This window comes from Trachinotus anak, unplaced genomic scaffold, assembly GCF_046630095.1.
Source record: "Trachinotus anak isolate AG129_WGS33_773 ecotype Australia unplaced genomic scaffold, CSIRO_AGI_Tana_v1 ptg000032l, whole genome shotgun sequence".
NCBI lineage: Eukaryota > Metazoa > Chordata > Actinopteri > Carangiformes > Carangidae > Trachinotus > Trachinotus anak.
Genome location: NW_027273883.1, coordinates 12,466,628 through 12,482,345, shown reverse-complemented (window position 1 = coordinate 12,482,345; position 15,718 = coordinate 12,466,628). Strand labels below are relative to the sequence as shown.

Here is a 15,718-nt window from a genome sequence, read left to right as displayed (position 1 = left end):
TGAAGACAGATTGATGAATGCAAGAATGAACTGCGGATGGAGTGACGAGAAATCAAAGGAAACGAGCCTCTTCCTCCTAACACTTGGGCTTTAAAAAAATTAATTCTTGAAAGGGGGTTAAAATGAAGATGACTCAATGATAAATTGAATGTGATGATAAGGCAAGGAAGGGGTGTGGTTTGGTAGGCATGGGGTGGGGGGGGGGGGTTTGTTAGATGCTCGCGAGAAGACGGATGCTGAGGCTGCGAACGTCGGAGGGAGCTTCACATTCACACGGACTGGGATGCGAGGGAGCCCGACGAGATGGAGACCTTCATCCATCTTTACCTGAATCTGATCGTGAGTCGAGTGCCATTTTCTTATCCCGCCAGCTGTCTGTTTTCACGGTTTCGCACGAACCTGCGCGGTACGGTTCGGGTAAGCAAAACCTCCCGTTCCCACACAGAGGCTGCGTAGCTCTGGGATCATGCAGTTCCGCTCTTAACAGTGATAATTTCTTTCACAGTTTTATGAGGAAAATGCAATAGGTACTATGCATTTGAATGGGAGCCTGAATGTTATGTGTCACATTTGAGTTATAATGAGGGTGGATGGGCCTGTATATCAGGGCGATGCGGTTGGAGGTACCCCCTCCTCCCCCTCCTCCTCCTCCTCCTCCTCCTCGCCCTCCTCCTATCCTCCCTGTCTCCATCAGCTCTGTGGGATCAATAAATGCAGGGGCAAATACTGTGCTCAGGACGGGTTAAATTACATATGATGGTATGATGTTTTTTTTTTTTTGTTTATTTCAAGGCTCTCTTGTCTTTAATGGCCATTCAGACGAAGGCCCAGTGTAAGCAAGCACTTGAGTGATTTGTATTCCTCAGTGATGTGAAGGGCACTGTGGAGGAATATATGAGCAATAGCCTTCGGTAGATGGGCTTTAAAAAGGCAGACTTGGTGTTGTTCAGTGCTGATGTCTGATTAGTTCATGCTCCAGTTAAATGTGCCTTATGTTCAGCCATTGCTCTAGGTCTGGTGTTTTTTGTTTGCTTGTTTAAAAAAGAAAAACGTCATTTCTTTTGATCTGGATCTAGATCTGCCTCTTGTCTGCTTGAGAGGATGGACATGGCACAGATGGAGACAGCTTGACGACTGTAAACTCATGAATATCAGAGCTCAGTGAAGCTGAACAGAACAGATGAAGATGATAAGTGACATTTATTAGGCTACAAATTAGCTAACAATTATTATCAAGAGGGACCTTTACATGTGATATGAGTGTGGGTGGGTGTTTGATTTTGAATAGATATATAACACCTGAAAACCAAGAAACACAACAAGGTGGACACATACATTGAAGAAAACTTGCACGCAAATGATGCAGCACCTATGTACACTACGTACATATTCAAGGATTTATTTACAGAGCTATTGCAAATTCAAATTACTGTAGCATCTCAATGTTGCCCACAAAAAAAAAAAAATCTTCAAAGTTTCAAATGCTATTACACATATTTCTTTATCATTATGATTATGAAATGTCTTTTTTGTCCGTGCAACAGTCCAACATTAAAAGGTACTCAGTTTACGGTCATAAAATGCTATGAAAACAGCTCACATTTGAGAAGCTGGGACCAGCAAATATTTGGCATTTTTCCAACTTGACCAATTAATTAATTATAAGTATCGATTAATTGATTAATTTTCTGTGAATGTATTAATTGGCCAGTCATTTCAGGCCGATTATTTTCTATAAGTGGTGATGCTTATTGATGTTTTTCATTTTTTTACTGGAATGTGTGTGAGACAGTGTGTGTGTTCATATCACCACCTCCCAGTGTCCTCCCAGGACTATGGCCGTGATAATTATAAAACGGAAAGCCCAAAAGCAATTGGGTTTTAATGAATCGTCCAGACGATGGGTTTTAACTTCAAAGTCTTTGCTTAATATGAAAACATCGTGGAGCAAGGAAATGGTCTTTGATGAGCAGAGTTTGCTCGTAGTCGTTATTCACTGTGTGTCTCCTTTGATGTTACAGGATCTTGGGAGTGAAGCCAAGATGTGACCGTCACAGCGCGTCATTGTTTGGATCCCTCCAGCCTTTACAACACTTGTTTCTATAGCAACAGAAATATAAGAGTATCCTAAAAAGTCCCATTCCCACAATGCAGTCCTCTAGCAGCTCCTCTCAGCCTCCTAAGCCACGGCGTTTTGACGTCAGCAGGCGGACCAACACCTTAGCTGGACCAAAGTCTCATGGCCCTGGTTTCCAGAGGGAGGATAAAAACATGAACACAATTACCACATCCTCCCCACGCCGGGCTACTAAAGGCCCCACTGCATCCACCAGGACCAGGGTGGGAGTGCAGCCTCGAGTTCCAGTAAGCCAGTCCAGGTTTGGCTCTCAGAAACAGGTTTCCACCACCTCCAAATCAGCTAAACCCAAACCCAAGAATGCTCGTGCATCAGCAGCAACCAAAATTGCACCTGCAGCTGCTCCTCCTCCTCCGCTTCCCTCTGTTCTCCCTCTTGACCCAAATTGCAACGAGCCGAGCCTCCCATGTCTGTGCTGCGATGGTCGCTCCCCACAAGACAACAACAGTATGTTCAACCATAACCACAATAACAACAACACCATCTCTCTCAGACAGCAGCTACAGCTTCCTCCTCCTCCAGCCCCATTGCCCCAGGGGAAGGATGACACAGGGGCCAAGGAGCAACGTCAACCTCCATCACAAGTGCAGGCCCAGCTGGAGCCCTCTGCTTGCTCTGCTGCCAGTCTGGGAAATGAAGGTAAAAATGCAGGTGAAAGTGAGAATCTGGACAACAAGAAAAATGAAAATGTGAAGGTAGAGGAAGAAGATGACGAAGAAGAGAGCAGTGGGGATATTGATATTGATGATGATGAAGAGGAGGCTGACAATGATGACGACGACGATGATGATGATGACACTCTGGTGCCCTCATGCTGTGACTGTCCCCCCTCCCTTCTGGAGTTCTCACTCTCCTCTTCTACCTCCTCATCCTCCACTTCCATCAGCTCCTGCTCTGATCTGGAGTCTGACTGTGCAGATCAATCCGCCTCCATCTGCTCTTCCCATGACCAAGATAATCTTTCTGTCGCTCTGTCTCCCAAAGACTCTCTTCCGCAAGCCCCTGAATGCAAACCTCCTGCTCGTTCACCCCCATCCCTTCCTCTTAACCGCAATCCCTTCTCGGTAGCATCACATTCCCCAATTCCCCCTTGCTCCCCAGATGAGGGCTACCCCTCTGCCCTGGACTCCCCTTCTCCTGATTATTTAGGAGTCAAAGGGGAGTCTGAGGTCACCAAACTAGGTTTGCTTGACTTTCTAGAATCAGTAGGGGAGTTTGGGAAAATGGAGCGCTTCAGCCAGGTGATACAAGTGGCTCGTTGGGATCTGGAGGGGGAACAGCACTGGGATGTTCTAAGAGATCGCTTAGATCACCTAGATCGCTTGGAGAAAGTGAACAGGGAGGTTAAACTGGCCTACATCGCCAGACTCCATGAGAAGGGATATGATCTCGGAGACCTGGAAGAGCAGGACCTCTCAGATGTCATGGATGAAATGGGCAACATCGACATTCCCTGGAAACTGTATAAAAACCATGGGGGAAAGATGGGAGAGTCTCAGGAGTTTTCAGATGCTGGGGTTGACCTCACTGCTCCATCAGACTGCGATGATCCTCTCGTTCCAGATTCCCTCACCCCTTCACCTGTCGAGCCGCCTCCTAGACCCCCCAAACCTCCAGCACGTCACGCCAGTGTGAGCTCTTACCTCCACACCTACATCAATATCAGCAGGGAGACCACCTCCATGGCTGTCTCCACCTCTCCTACATTGTCTACTTTCTCCCCTAACTCATCATCCCCCACATTCACCACTTTCAGGTGCGAGAAACCCCTACCTCCATCTCCACCATCAGTTCCTCCTCTCCCTGCCTCTAAACCGGTACCTTATCTCACCCTCTATACCACTCCTTCTCCACCTCCATCCATCCCCACCCCAACTCCTCCCATCCCTCCCCCTCGGAAGCGCCACCTTGCCAGGAAAGAGGCACAGCGGCTCGCTGCTCTTCAAGCCGAACAGGAAAAGACCCCGCTGTCCCTCCCACCTCCTACCACACGGCCCCCACCTCTTCCTCCTCCACCTGTTATCTCAGTCTCCTCCTCATCTCCCCCTGCCATACCACCTCCACCTGCCCTGCCTCCTCCACCCTCGTTCCATGCACTGGATGTAGAGATTCGGAAGTTACTGATGCTTGCAGGGTTGACCCAAGCAGAGCTCCTCAAACTCAGCCCAGAGCTTGGTGTCTGTGTGGGAGGGTTAGAGGGTGAGGGAGATGGAGATAATCATCTTCCATCTAGATCTGTGGAGTCAGGTGAGTTCAGGCTAAAAGACAAAGAAGAGGAGAAGGAATGTGACACCAAATTCATGGGTGGAGATGGCTGCAGCAGCAGAGGCAAGTTGGATGGAGATCAAAGAGTAGATATAGCTGAAGAAGGCAAAAAGAAAGAGGAGAGCAAAGATACACAAAGGACCACCTCGTTCACAGAGATGGCAAGAAGAAGGAAGAGGAACAGTGGTGTCACCTCCGACTATTACTACAGCACTGGTCTTAGCAATACACAAGAGACTAAAACAAAGAACATGAGCTTTGAGACTTTCCATTATCCTCCTGAGTTACCAGATTCACCTCCCCCTCCTCCTCCTCCTCGCCCTTTACCCCCAATCCCCCCGTCTTTGCCACCCCTCAAAGTCAGCACTCTCCCTGCCAACTCTGCACAACCTGAGCGATTCGATTGGCTCATAGCATTCACACCTGATTGTGATGCCCTGCCGCAGCTTCCCCCCCTGGAAATGAGAAAATCTCATATGGAAACTCAAAAGAAGCTCGGTTCATCAGGGTCATCTCCAGGCTCAGCTCCAAAGGTCACAACCTTCAAAGAGCTGCGTCTCCGCAACAAGAGCACTTCCCCTCCAACAAAGGTGATCACTGAACCAGAGCCTGACCCCACAGTCATCACTCCAGATCCAGATATACTGTACAACTTGAGGTGGAGAAGAGAAAAGGCAGGCACCGATGGCAGCCAGTGGGAATACACCTCTCAGGCTCAGGCTCTGTTTATGCAGCCGCCGCCAGCTCTCACCTCAATGGCCGCTCTGAAGGAAATGCTCCAGAGAGCTGACGAGGAGGGCGGTCAACCGGAGCTGTGCCCATCACAGAAGATTGGCTGCTCAGTCAGTGACAGCAGCCTGTGGACTATGGGCAGAGAGTGGGAGGGTGAGGAAGTCAAGAGGGAGGAAAAGGAAGGGAAGGAAGAAGAAAAAGAGGAGCAGGTGGAGGTGAGAGGACGTGCAGATGGAGGCAGGACTTTTCAATCAGGAACTACAGGTGAGCATGAGTTCCATGATAATGATAATTATAAAGGTCTGTGTTGTGTATGTGTGTGTGTGTGTGTGTGTGTGCATTTTCGTGTGTGTATAGGAGAAAATAAACACATCAGAGTAACTTAGAGTAAAACTGGACGACATGACAAATCTGAGATGGGCAGATGATGAGAAACAGATGGAGAAAGACAGTCAGTGGTGCACAAATAATCTCCTTAGACAGAACAATAGAAAGAAATAGAAATCCAAGGGACATGAAAATGTAGACTCATTTATGGATGTATGGAACGAGAGCAAAGAGTTGGAGGATGAGCATGAGTCACAGAGAAGCGTGATGCATGATGATGTGATGGATAAATGATGACGAGGGATCAACAGAAGGTGATTTCAGATGGGCGAAGCAAGTAAGACAACAAGCTGGAGAAGGAGCATGAACAAGAGGGAGAGATGAGGAGATAAAGACAGGGAGTGGAGTGGAGGTAATATGAGGAGAAAGGGGGTTGGAAACTTTCCAGCCAGTATTTCCTGTACTGGTTATCAGAGTGTGATGTCACCACTGCCTTATTCAATTATTCATCCACTCTTCAGACCGAGGGGAGGGGGATAATGGAGGCCCTACTGAGCTCACTACCTTTCTCTTTCGCCTCTCTCCCTCCAACTCTTAGCTCACATCTCTTTTGTTTTATCTTTCTGTCTGTAAAATCCTATTCCCTTTCTCTCGCCCGTTTGCAGTACTTTTAAATGACATTAGCTTGGGATGTTTACATGCTTTTCTATCGCTGTCTATCCTGCCTCCCACCCCCCACCTGCTCCCCAGAATGGCACAGATAGCTCAGATCAAGTTACCCATATCAGGCAGTGCTGCAGTAAGCTACATAGAAACTAAGGATTAGAGTGGCAATGTCCAGATAGTAGGATGCAGTCTCATTTTAAAAATTGCTCAACTTCTCCCAGCGACAATCAGCTGCTAATTTTACAACAATTTATGTGACAGTTGTATCATTACATTATGCCATTATTTTACAAATGTACCCATGTAATCTAATGTTCAATGTCAAATTAATTAGTTATGTGCCGTAGAAGTTTCTCCAAAATCACTGCAATGAGGTGTGGTGGCCATGGCATCAATAGGTGTGTACACCTTTAAGAGCCCAAGGGGTGGATCTTAGTAGATGGACCAATGGCTGAGAGCCACTGTAGGGAAAAATAGGAAGTATCATGTGTTGGTTACAGTTCAAAGACAGCCCAAGTCCAACCAAGGTATGGTTGCTTTCTAGCTCCTTTTGTAGCCCACAGCTTAGCAGTCTGTCACAGGTAATTGAGTGTAATGAAAACTGTGTTGCCAAGCGCCACAGAGACAGTCACGGTGATTGAGCAGGAACGGGCAGAACTCTGTTATCTGTTGACTGACTCAGCATTACACTGTATGCTGTACCGGTGGAGAGGGGAGGGGTGGTGGGGAACGAGCAAGAGAGAGAGATAGAAAACAAAGGCAGAGAACAGGAAGAGAGAGAGAAGGTGATCCAGAGGTGATGATGGCAAGCACTGCAGTAAAGTATGAAACATTTAGCATAAGGGCTGGCACTCACTGTGGTGTCTTAGACTAAGTATTCCTAACTTAAAATGCACGTACGAAATAGAAAGTGAAACCAGATGCCTTAAAGAAAAATTGGATTGGTAACCTATAATCAAATATGAGTGATAGTGGCATTTTCATTATGGTGACTGAGTGGCTGAGTGTTTCCACTATTTCTACTATGCAGCTGTGAGACTGCTCATGAGTTATTCTTTTATTGCAATGGTATCATTTCCTGTTGTGTCAAACCCTTCTAAGCGAAAGACTGCCGTTATTGCCCTTCATAAATCAACTCCATTGACTCCCATACACTGTCAATTTGTAACTGTCAGTCAACTATTTGACTTGTCAAGATACTGCATTACTGCATGATGTTACATGATGATGATCTCTGCTGGAATACATTCATGAATGTGCATTTTTCTCTCAACTGACACTAACATTTTCTGCATCTCTCTCTCCTTCCCATTTCTTTGCCACATTTTTTCTTTTACTTTACTCTTCTTTATTTTCCTCAAATTTCCATCCCATTCTGTTGTTACCATTGTTTGTCCATGATTCTGCTTCGCTCCCTCATATTACTCTGCTTGTGCGCCTGCCCTCTCCATCTGGAATGTTGCACCATACAATTTTTGGCCTTTGTACCTTCCCCTATAAGCAGTTTCCTCACCCCCACTCTCCCTTGCCCAGTCCTCCCAACCCTACTTCCTCCACACTGCCCTCCCTTCCTATCGCCCAGGCTACTGTAACTCCCAGCCCCTTGCAGATCCCAGGCCCCTCAGCCATGTAGGCAGGGAGTCTACAGACAAACACTGCAGCACACAGTGGACCCCTGCTGCCAGCTCAGCTTGTATCCACAGAGATGATTCCAGCACTGATTTAAGCTCTGGGTTTAACTGCGATTCCCTGGCTGATTTCGGTGTAGACTCTCCTCATGATTATGGGAATATCTTCAAGCAAAACACACTCTCGTCGTACCAGTCTATTAGTGATTCCAAAACTAATGACAGGGAGTTTGTGTCTGACTCTATTTGTAATTTTGACTCTCTCTTATGCAGTGACTCAGAGAAGAAGCATGACACGCACACTAAGACAGATATACCTGTTAGTGGCACCACTGAGGCACCAGGTTGCACCACTCCATATAAGAACATAGATGTCATGATGACACATTCAAACAGTGTCAGTGCTAAGGATTCCCTGTATTCAGAAAGGCGCACACACTCACACACAGACCACAACAGCAACAAGGCCAGGACATCTAAAGAACTTCCTCCTCTCCCCACCTATTACCTGTACCACCCTAAGAACTGCCCTCTGCACAGGGGTGCCCCTCCTCGCCTCTCCCCTATCGGAGCCCTCTCCCCTCCCCAGCGTCCCGGAGCGCCCCCTTCAGGCGCAGCAGGCACCTGCCTCAGCTCCCCGCTTTTCCCCCGCTCGCACACCTTGCCTGCCCTGGCTGCTCCCCTCTACTATCCAAACCTCTATCCTCCTATACCGCTCAGGGCGCCCCCCCTACCCCCAAAACTCTACCAGGCTCCTCCGCAGTCACGCGTGGCGAGTAAGATTTCTCTCTCTCTTCTCCCTCCTTACATCTTACACTCTCTCTCTTTGTCTGACATCTGCCTTGCATGCATGTCTGTCTGTCCGTCTCTCTTACTGTCTGTTTCTGTCTTTGCTCTCTGCTCTGGATATGGTTGCCCTCTCACTTGTGTCCCTTTCTCAACCCGGGGGATTTGCAGATTTGAAAGAACTGGGTAACTCTAGCTGTTTTATGTATCAGACGCCAGCTCCCTGCAGGTCATCTGATACGTCTTATCTACACTGTCTTTTCAAATTTGCAAAAGGCCTTCAGAAGGGTAACAGCTGTTCTTGTTAGAGGTTGTCTAGAGTCACACTCATCACTCTCTCTCTCTTTGTCCGCTTTCTCCTCTATCTGTCTGTCTTTGTGTCGGTCTCGTCTTGTCTGTCTCCATGTTGTTTTTGCACGTTGTGTTGAAATTGACACATGCATTTCATGCAAAGCACAACCCAAGTAGCTGGTTGATGGTGTTGTAATGTAAATAATTTTTGAGGCCCACTGCATCCTGTTCATGATATGAATGTCTGCATTTATGTAACTGGTTTATATAACTCCATTTATATAAACATGAGTATGTATACGACACCCACCCTTTGCACATGTGTTATTTTATCTTACTTGATTCTTGTGGTAGCGCAGTTGTTTCCCTTTTAGTTCAGCAGTTCCTCCTATTTATGCTTATGTTTATACTGATTATGTGTGAATGTTTGTGTGGGTGTATTTGTGGGAGTCGAGGTTAATGCATGGGATCCTGTTTATCCCTGATGCAGACAAGAAGTTGTCTTCACAGATCCAGATGTTGAACGCTCACCACAGTGAACCAGTATTTGCAGAATGTGCTCACACACTGTTTGTTGTCAGTAGTACCATCTGCTTCTATCTGCCTTTATTCAATGCTTCTCCACTGCTTAATTGCTCTTACTAATAACATTGATATTTCAGTTACGGCATTTCTGTCTGTGGTGATTCATTTTGCTTCTGTTGAATTTGTTTTGTTTTTTTTTCCCTATATTTGTACAATAAGTAATTGCTCTTTCGCTGTCGCTGTCAGCTGTTCGCAGTGTCTCATTTGCTGGCTCCGTACAGAGGGGAGAGACTTCCTGGATGGGCGAAGATGTGAAGTTTCCAATGAGAGGTCTCGGCCTGTCCTCTCTGTGTCTGCAGGAGAAGAAAGGTGTGGGTTGTCCCCTGCCCAGCTGTGCATCGTTGTCTTTGACCCAACGAATGCTTTCTGTGTTTAACTGTAGACCATTGTTCTTCTTCCAGCTCTGGTCAGTGCGGTCAGTGTGGCAGTGGAAGCCATTTTGGCCCAGTTCAGTTCTTCTCGGACTGTAGTTCAGAAGGTCGGTCACTGTTAAATTTCCATCATTATCAATATTTCTTTTCAGTTTGAATGACTGAATTTAGTTGTTTTTTTGTTCGTTTCATGTGAAGACATTCTTTGTCCCAACAGATGTCATTCTTAATTACATATTGTCAATGTCTTTATATGTAGAAAAGATGTCATGTTGTTATAAATGTATTGTTTATCTCTGAAAATGATTTCCCTCCCTTTCTTCTTGTTCTGACTCTACATGTTTTGTTCCGTCTCTCCTCAGTCTCTCTCAGTTAACAAGGTACTAGAATATCTTTAGATAACCCAGTCTCGTAGATGCAATAATTTCTTTGTAAACTAACTCCAAACTCCCGTCCCAAATCACCTCTCATCACATCATACCGACCCTCATCGCCCTGTTTCTCTCAACCCCAATGTATCTGTCCCATTTTCCTTCCCTCCCTGTCTTGAGTCATCCTTTCTGATCTCTTCCCCTATCTCTACATATCACTGCACATCTTTTTCCTCACCCTGTCCCATTTCACCCCCACCATGCGTTCCTCCCATGCTCCTCATTCCTCTCCTCTCCTCTCCTCTCCTCTCCTCTCCTCTCCTCTCCTCTGCTCTCAGGCCTTATCAGGAGACAGCAGTATAAATCCATCTCTTGGCCGTCTGGTGCTGCAGTGCCTCTGCCCCGCCCTGCACAGCTTGCTGACCGATGGCTTGAAACCCCACCAGAGTGACTTGATTGCAGGCAGGAGGCCAAACTCTGCGTGGGGCCTGGTCCAGGCCTCCACCAGGCCAGGTAGCATACTAAGGATCATAAAAAAATGAACTTGTTTTGACTTGGATGTTAAGATTTGGATATTAAGCTGTCATTTCTGTGGGTTTGATTTCCTGGTGGATAATAATAAGCTCTGGACAATACCTGTTGATTTTAATGTCTAAAATGCTGAATAAAGTGAACAACAGGATGCAGATATCGATTGGCCTGTGAGTGCCAAGCTTCACTGCAATTTTTCACTAACCTCTATAAGTTCCTCTGTTGAGTCCTTTCTCGCTCAGCATCTCTTTTCTCCTCTTCCTCTCAATCCATTTTTCTAGGTCCTAAAACACAAGCCTTGTTCAACCTTCAAGTTCGAGTGTGGGAGCTTCCCCAGCTCAGACAGAGCAAGCACAGGTTCAATGCGTTCCTCCTTGGCCTACTGAAGTAAGTGTCCCTCTCTAGTCTCCACTGGTAGCACGAATCAGTAGTTAAACAATATGCTTTAAAGTTTGTAATCAGTAATCTATTTTGAATCCCCTGCAGATGTCCTCTTCGTATTCTTAGTTTTCTTCTTCTCTCTTTTTCTTTCTTCTAGTACCAAGTGTCTTGACCTGTGGCTGTCCCACCTTCAGTCGTGCAGTGGTAAGTTTCCTTCACTTCCATGCCGTGATTGTTTTGAGCATGCATATGAGTAACAGTGATTTCTTCTTTTCTCAGATGTGTTGGAGACATACTACCGCCCCACCTCCTTCATGCGTCTGTCCCTGACCACCTGCCAGCCTCTGTTTGAGGAGCTGCTGCTCGTGTTGCAGCCTCTCAGCCTGTTGACCTTCAACCTTGATCTGCTTTTCCAGCACCACCATTTGGAGCCAGACAGTCACAGCCCAGAGATCCCCAGTCCGCCCTGTCAGGATGCAGGGTTCCAGAAGTCAACAAAGGGGTCCCAGTCCAAAATCACAGGCAGCACATATATTGAAAGCCTCTCAGAAGTAGACTTCGGAAGCCCAGAACATCAGGCAGCTCGAGAAAATGTATCACCATTGGCTGGTCCAAAGAATGGAGGATCAGGGCAGTCAACACATGTCAGTGATGCACCCGTAAAAGCTTCAGTCTCTCTCAGTCAGACAAGCCCTCAGCTGTTGTGGGTGCAGGAGAAGGAAATTGGAGAGTTACCTCCTCCTGATGTTGAGGATGACAGCCTTGCCCAGCAGGCAGGACAGGTAGCCACTTCTGTGTGACTGCTCAGTGTTTGTAATCATTTATGATTGTGTGATCCTGCAGGGCTGACATGTTTTTTTTTATTTAATTTAATTTTTTTTAATATATCATAGGTGATCCAGCAAGGGTGGGGGGCTGTGATGCGCTGGGGAGGCCGACTGAGCCAGAACCTGGCTGAGCTGAGCCTGGCTGCAGGGAAGAAGGAAGAAATGAAGACAGATTTGCCGAACCTCCCGACCCAGGCAGGAAGTGACTACACTCCGGTCAGCAGTGGTGGTCAGGTGCCCTGGGGTCTGGGCCGGCTGTTTGGAGCCTCTAAAAGCCCCAACAGCCCAACAGGTCACACACTGCCAACCAGGTTAGTCAATGAATGTGTGGCATGCTGACCTGCTAGGATATACACTACATTATAGCGGCTGATTTCACTGACGAGCATCTCTTCAGCCAGTTAATAAATTAATGCTGAGCTAATGCTGATTGAAACTTGAAACAATTACACCTCACAAATAAACTGCGTAAATTGTCTGTGATTTCCTACAATTCCTCTCCAGGCGTCCCTCTCAGTGGTTGGCTCCTGGTGTCACAGCACTGACCAGAATGGTGAGCAGCAGCTCCACCCCGATGGTGAAGAGGGCTGCAGAGCCTCAGGGAGAAAGTGAGCCAGAGTCAGAGACAGAGGTCGACAGGCTGGAGATGAAGGACAAACCCCGACCACTCAGGTAGAAGAGAAATGAAATGATGAAGATGGTAATATGAAGGATGGATTTTTGCATTTTTATTGGCTGAGACAGAATGAAATTGGGTGGGAAGTAATAGATCAAACTGTATCTGTCCTTCAGACCATCATGCCTTCTTCTGGGTTTCTAGTTGTGGCATGATTTGTCCATTTTAAAATGACTTCAGTGTCACACCAGAAGCACCATTTGCAATAAAGGACACCAGAGACTGGTTATCATTTTGTCTCAGAAAGACTATAATTGGTGACTCACCAGACTGATTTGGAGTGATCCTGCACAGTGACTCATACAAGATTGGGCTACATCATAAGCTGAAGATGACAGTTGGTGTATAATGTAGACCATTTTGGCTGAGAGAGTCTCTGCTGTCTGTTCTCAGGTCAGTACGAACACTGTGTGACCACACTGGGACGGGTTCGGAGCTCAGCTTCTGCAGAGGCGAGGAACTCGTGGTGTTAGGAGGCGTCGACCAAGACTGGATTCGCTGTCGTCAGGGAGACAAAGAGGGGCTGGTACCTATTGGCTATACGTCCCTCATCATGTGACTTTGGCACCATAACTGCTGCACTCAATCAATAAAAAAGAAAAAAAAAAACAAATAAAGAAATATATATATATATATATTTTAGGCGAGTATTGAGAGGTTATGGTGAGGCTCCTCTACTCTGAAAGGGATATTTCACACTTGCTTGGTTTAGAGTTTGAGTTGAGTTCATACCGCCATCTGTTCCGCTTTACGTTCATCAACAGCAGTCTGCAGCCCTCTCCCTTTATGAACATATGGGAGTTTTTTTCCCCTATTACAATCAATCCAGTCTGGTAGCATTCAACTAATGGATTTTAGCAGCAGGAATGCAGCAGATGGTGAGAAATAATGACTCAAGTCAAATTTAGACCATTTCACACTGGAAGACCTTTGATCTTGAAGTGAAGTATCCCTTTAAATGCCCTTTTCTCAATTTCGGCCTTCCTCGCCTTTAGCCACTGATCTGAAAATGATCACAGGGGAAATTCTGTGCAATCACCCACTACCAGATTCAAGTGGTGTCAGATCAGCGGCTGCCTGTTGTGAGGAGGCGACAGTCGACAGCTTGGTAGTAACCACGTAAATATCTCTATTCGTCATTCGTAGAGAGTCGCGGTTCGCAGGTTGTCGAGTGGAGAGAGCATGTCAGAGTACTGGGCTGTAGCTCCTGTTGCATACTGCGTAGTAATGTAGTGAATTGTAGCTGTGTAGATCTGTGTCCTATTGACCTTTCACCCCTCTTGACTTCTCACTTTTATCGCCTGGTTCATGTGTGTTTGACATGTTTCTGCTATATTTGACTGTATAAATATACATAAAAAATATATATATATATAGATACATAAATTGAGATTGTTATTACCAAGATAGATAGAAAGATAGATGAGCAAGAGAAAGCAGGTAGTGAAACACGAGCAGCAGCTTAATACTGTGAGGAAGTGGATGATTAATACTGAATGGATTAATTCTTTATCTTCACATGTGCAACTTTACACACACATTAAGTGGCTGTCATACGTGCAAAAAGAAGGGTGTATGTGTTTGTTTTAAGTATGAAATCCAGTATCTTCCCTCTTGTGTGCTTTGTGTATTGCCATTGTCTTGACATCATATTCATCAGATAATTAGACATAGTGTTATTCATACCTTTAAACACTGTATGCATTGCAATGTGCCATGAATGCTTTGAATTAATGCCAGAAAACAGCTATCTCTCCCACACAGTTATTAAGGATAGCATCAGAAAACAGCAATCTGTAGCTAAGCTCTCCACTTGTTCAAAACCTCACAAGGCCAACGTGGGTCACAAAACTATGCTCAGCTCTTGTTCAGCACTATCTGAACTTAAAATTATATGAGAAAATCCATGCTGTATGTAAGTCATAACTGCTACTGTAAAGTTTGTAGGTTTGGTGGCTGGTCTTCACCTCGTACCTCAGCTTTTGTATTTAACTTTTACCCCTTCCTGCCATGTTTGCTGATCATAATCATTGATATTAATGATAGTGGTAGTAGAAGTGGTAGTGGTGGAAGTGATATGTTGATTCTAATGTTGCTCATATGAAATATGTTGATTTGTGTCATATTTATTAATTATTCTCTAGATTCGGTATTTATGACTATGCATATGGTTAAATGTACAACAAAAAGCCTTTTTTGTTTGTTTTACAAAGTCATGATTATTATTTAAAGTCCTCATGCAAGTTGCCACCTAAAGGCCTGAAGTAATAGCTTAAATAGTTAAAAGTGAAAATAAGAGTCTGATTTAAAAAAAAAAAGAAGAAGAAAAAAAAGGCCTGACACTAAAGGACCTCCATTTAATTCAGCAGGAATGTTTCAGTGCTATCAATCAGGGAAAGCTCAGTTCTTCATAGGTTCCTCATGTTATTGTATCAATGCCATGTAGCATGAGATTACTGTCACTATGGCAACAGTCCAGTAGCATTATGTTAAACTAGTGCTCATAACTTGTAACTTGTGATCACAATAAAAAATGCCATCAAATGGATAATACCTAGGTGTTTACAGGAAATAACGTCTAGATAAAGATAAAATATCAGTTGACACATTAAGTTGTGTTGATGCTTTTTTTTTGTTTGTTTGTTTGTGTATTATATGTTTTTCAAATGTGAGATTATACTCTAAATGCGTTTGTTTGAAAGCTGTTAATTTATTGGATGTACAATTTATTGATCTTGGGGTTTTTTGAAAGGAATAGCTCTCTATCTGACCCATCTAGTGTCTCTCTATCTATCTGGGTTCTTTGTGGGTGTGCGTGTATGAGTGTACACATGGCAGCGTATGGGGCAGTGAACGCAGGGAAGTGTGCGAGCACATCTGTGTGTCTGCACATCCTGCACTTTCACTTATGTGTGCATGTGTGTGTGTAAGTGTAAGTTCCTCTCCTCCTCTCCTCCTTTCACTGGTGTCATGTAGCCTGTAGACATCCCCCTGTGTCCTACTATTGCATTTAGTTGAGTGCCCCTCTAGTGTCAGTCACTGTCCACCTCCTGCATGTGCTTGTTTGTAAATACACCAAATAAAATGATCAGTATAAACCAATCCTGTTCAGCTGTTTGAGTCATATTTCTACTCTATAGCTCT

At 45.3% G+C, this 15,718-nt stretch overlaps 1 protein-coding gene across 5 annotated transcripts; it reads left to right on the top strand.

Annotated features, from left to right (window-relative positions):
- Positions 1 to 206: 206 nt before the first annotated feature.
- Positions 207 to 15,676, top strand: rusc1 (RUN and SH3 domain containing 1). Of its 5 annotated transcripts, none has more exons than XM_071469519.1 (13): positions 207 to 339; positions 2,022 to 5,398; positions 7,632 to 8,531; positions 9,604 to 9,726; positions 9,819 to 9,895; positions 10,151 to 10,168; positions 10,498 to 10,672; positions 10,972 to 11,077; positions 11,229 to 11,275; positions 11,351 to 11,853; positions 11,965 to 12,209; positions 12,403 to 12,570; positions 12,968 to 15,676. In XM_071469519.1, the coding sequence occupies exons 2-13, from the start codon at positions 2,149 to 2,151 to the stop codon at positions 13,131 to 13,133; spliced, it is 5,778 nt and encodes a 1,925-aa protein (XP_071325620.1). In that variant the 5' UTR covers positions 207 to 339; positions 2,022 to 2,148; the 3' UTR covers positions 13,134 to 15,676. The 5 variants fall into 5 exon arrangements, with proteins under 5 accessions (XP_071325620.1, XP_071325623.1, XP_071325622.1 ...); XM_071469520.1 differs by having other exon boundaries at positions 271 to 417; XM_071469522.1 differs by lacking the exon at positions 7,632 to 8,531.
- The last annotated feature ends 42 nt before the right edge of the window (positions 15,677 to 15,718 follow it).

Coding starts and splice junctions, on each gene's coding strand:
- rusc1 (XM_071469519.1), top strand. CDS start 2,149: ATGCAGTCCTCTAGCAGCTCCTCTCAGCCTCCTAAGCCACGGCGTTTT. Junction 9,727..9,818: donor GTGTCTGCAGGAGAAGAAAG/GTGTGGGTTGTC, acceptor TTCTTCTTCCAG/CTCTGGTCAGTGCGGTCAGT. Junction 12,571..12,967: donor GACAAACCCCGACCACTCAG/GTAGAAGAGAAA, acceptor GTCTGTTCTCAG/GTCAGTACGAACACTGTGTG.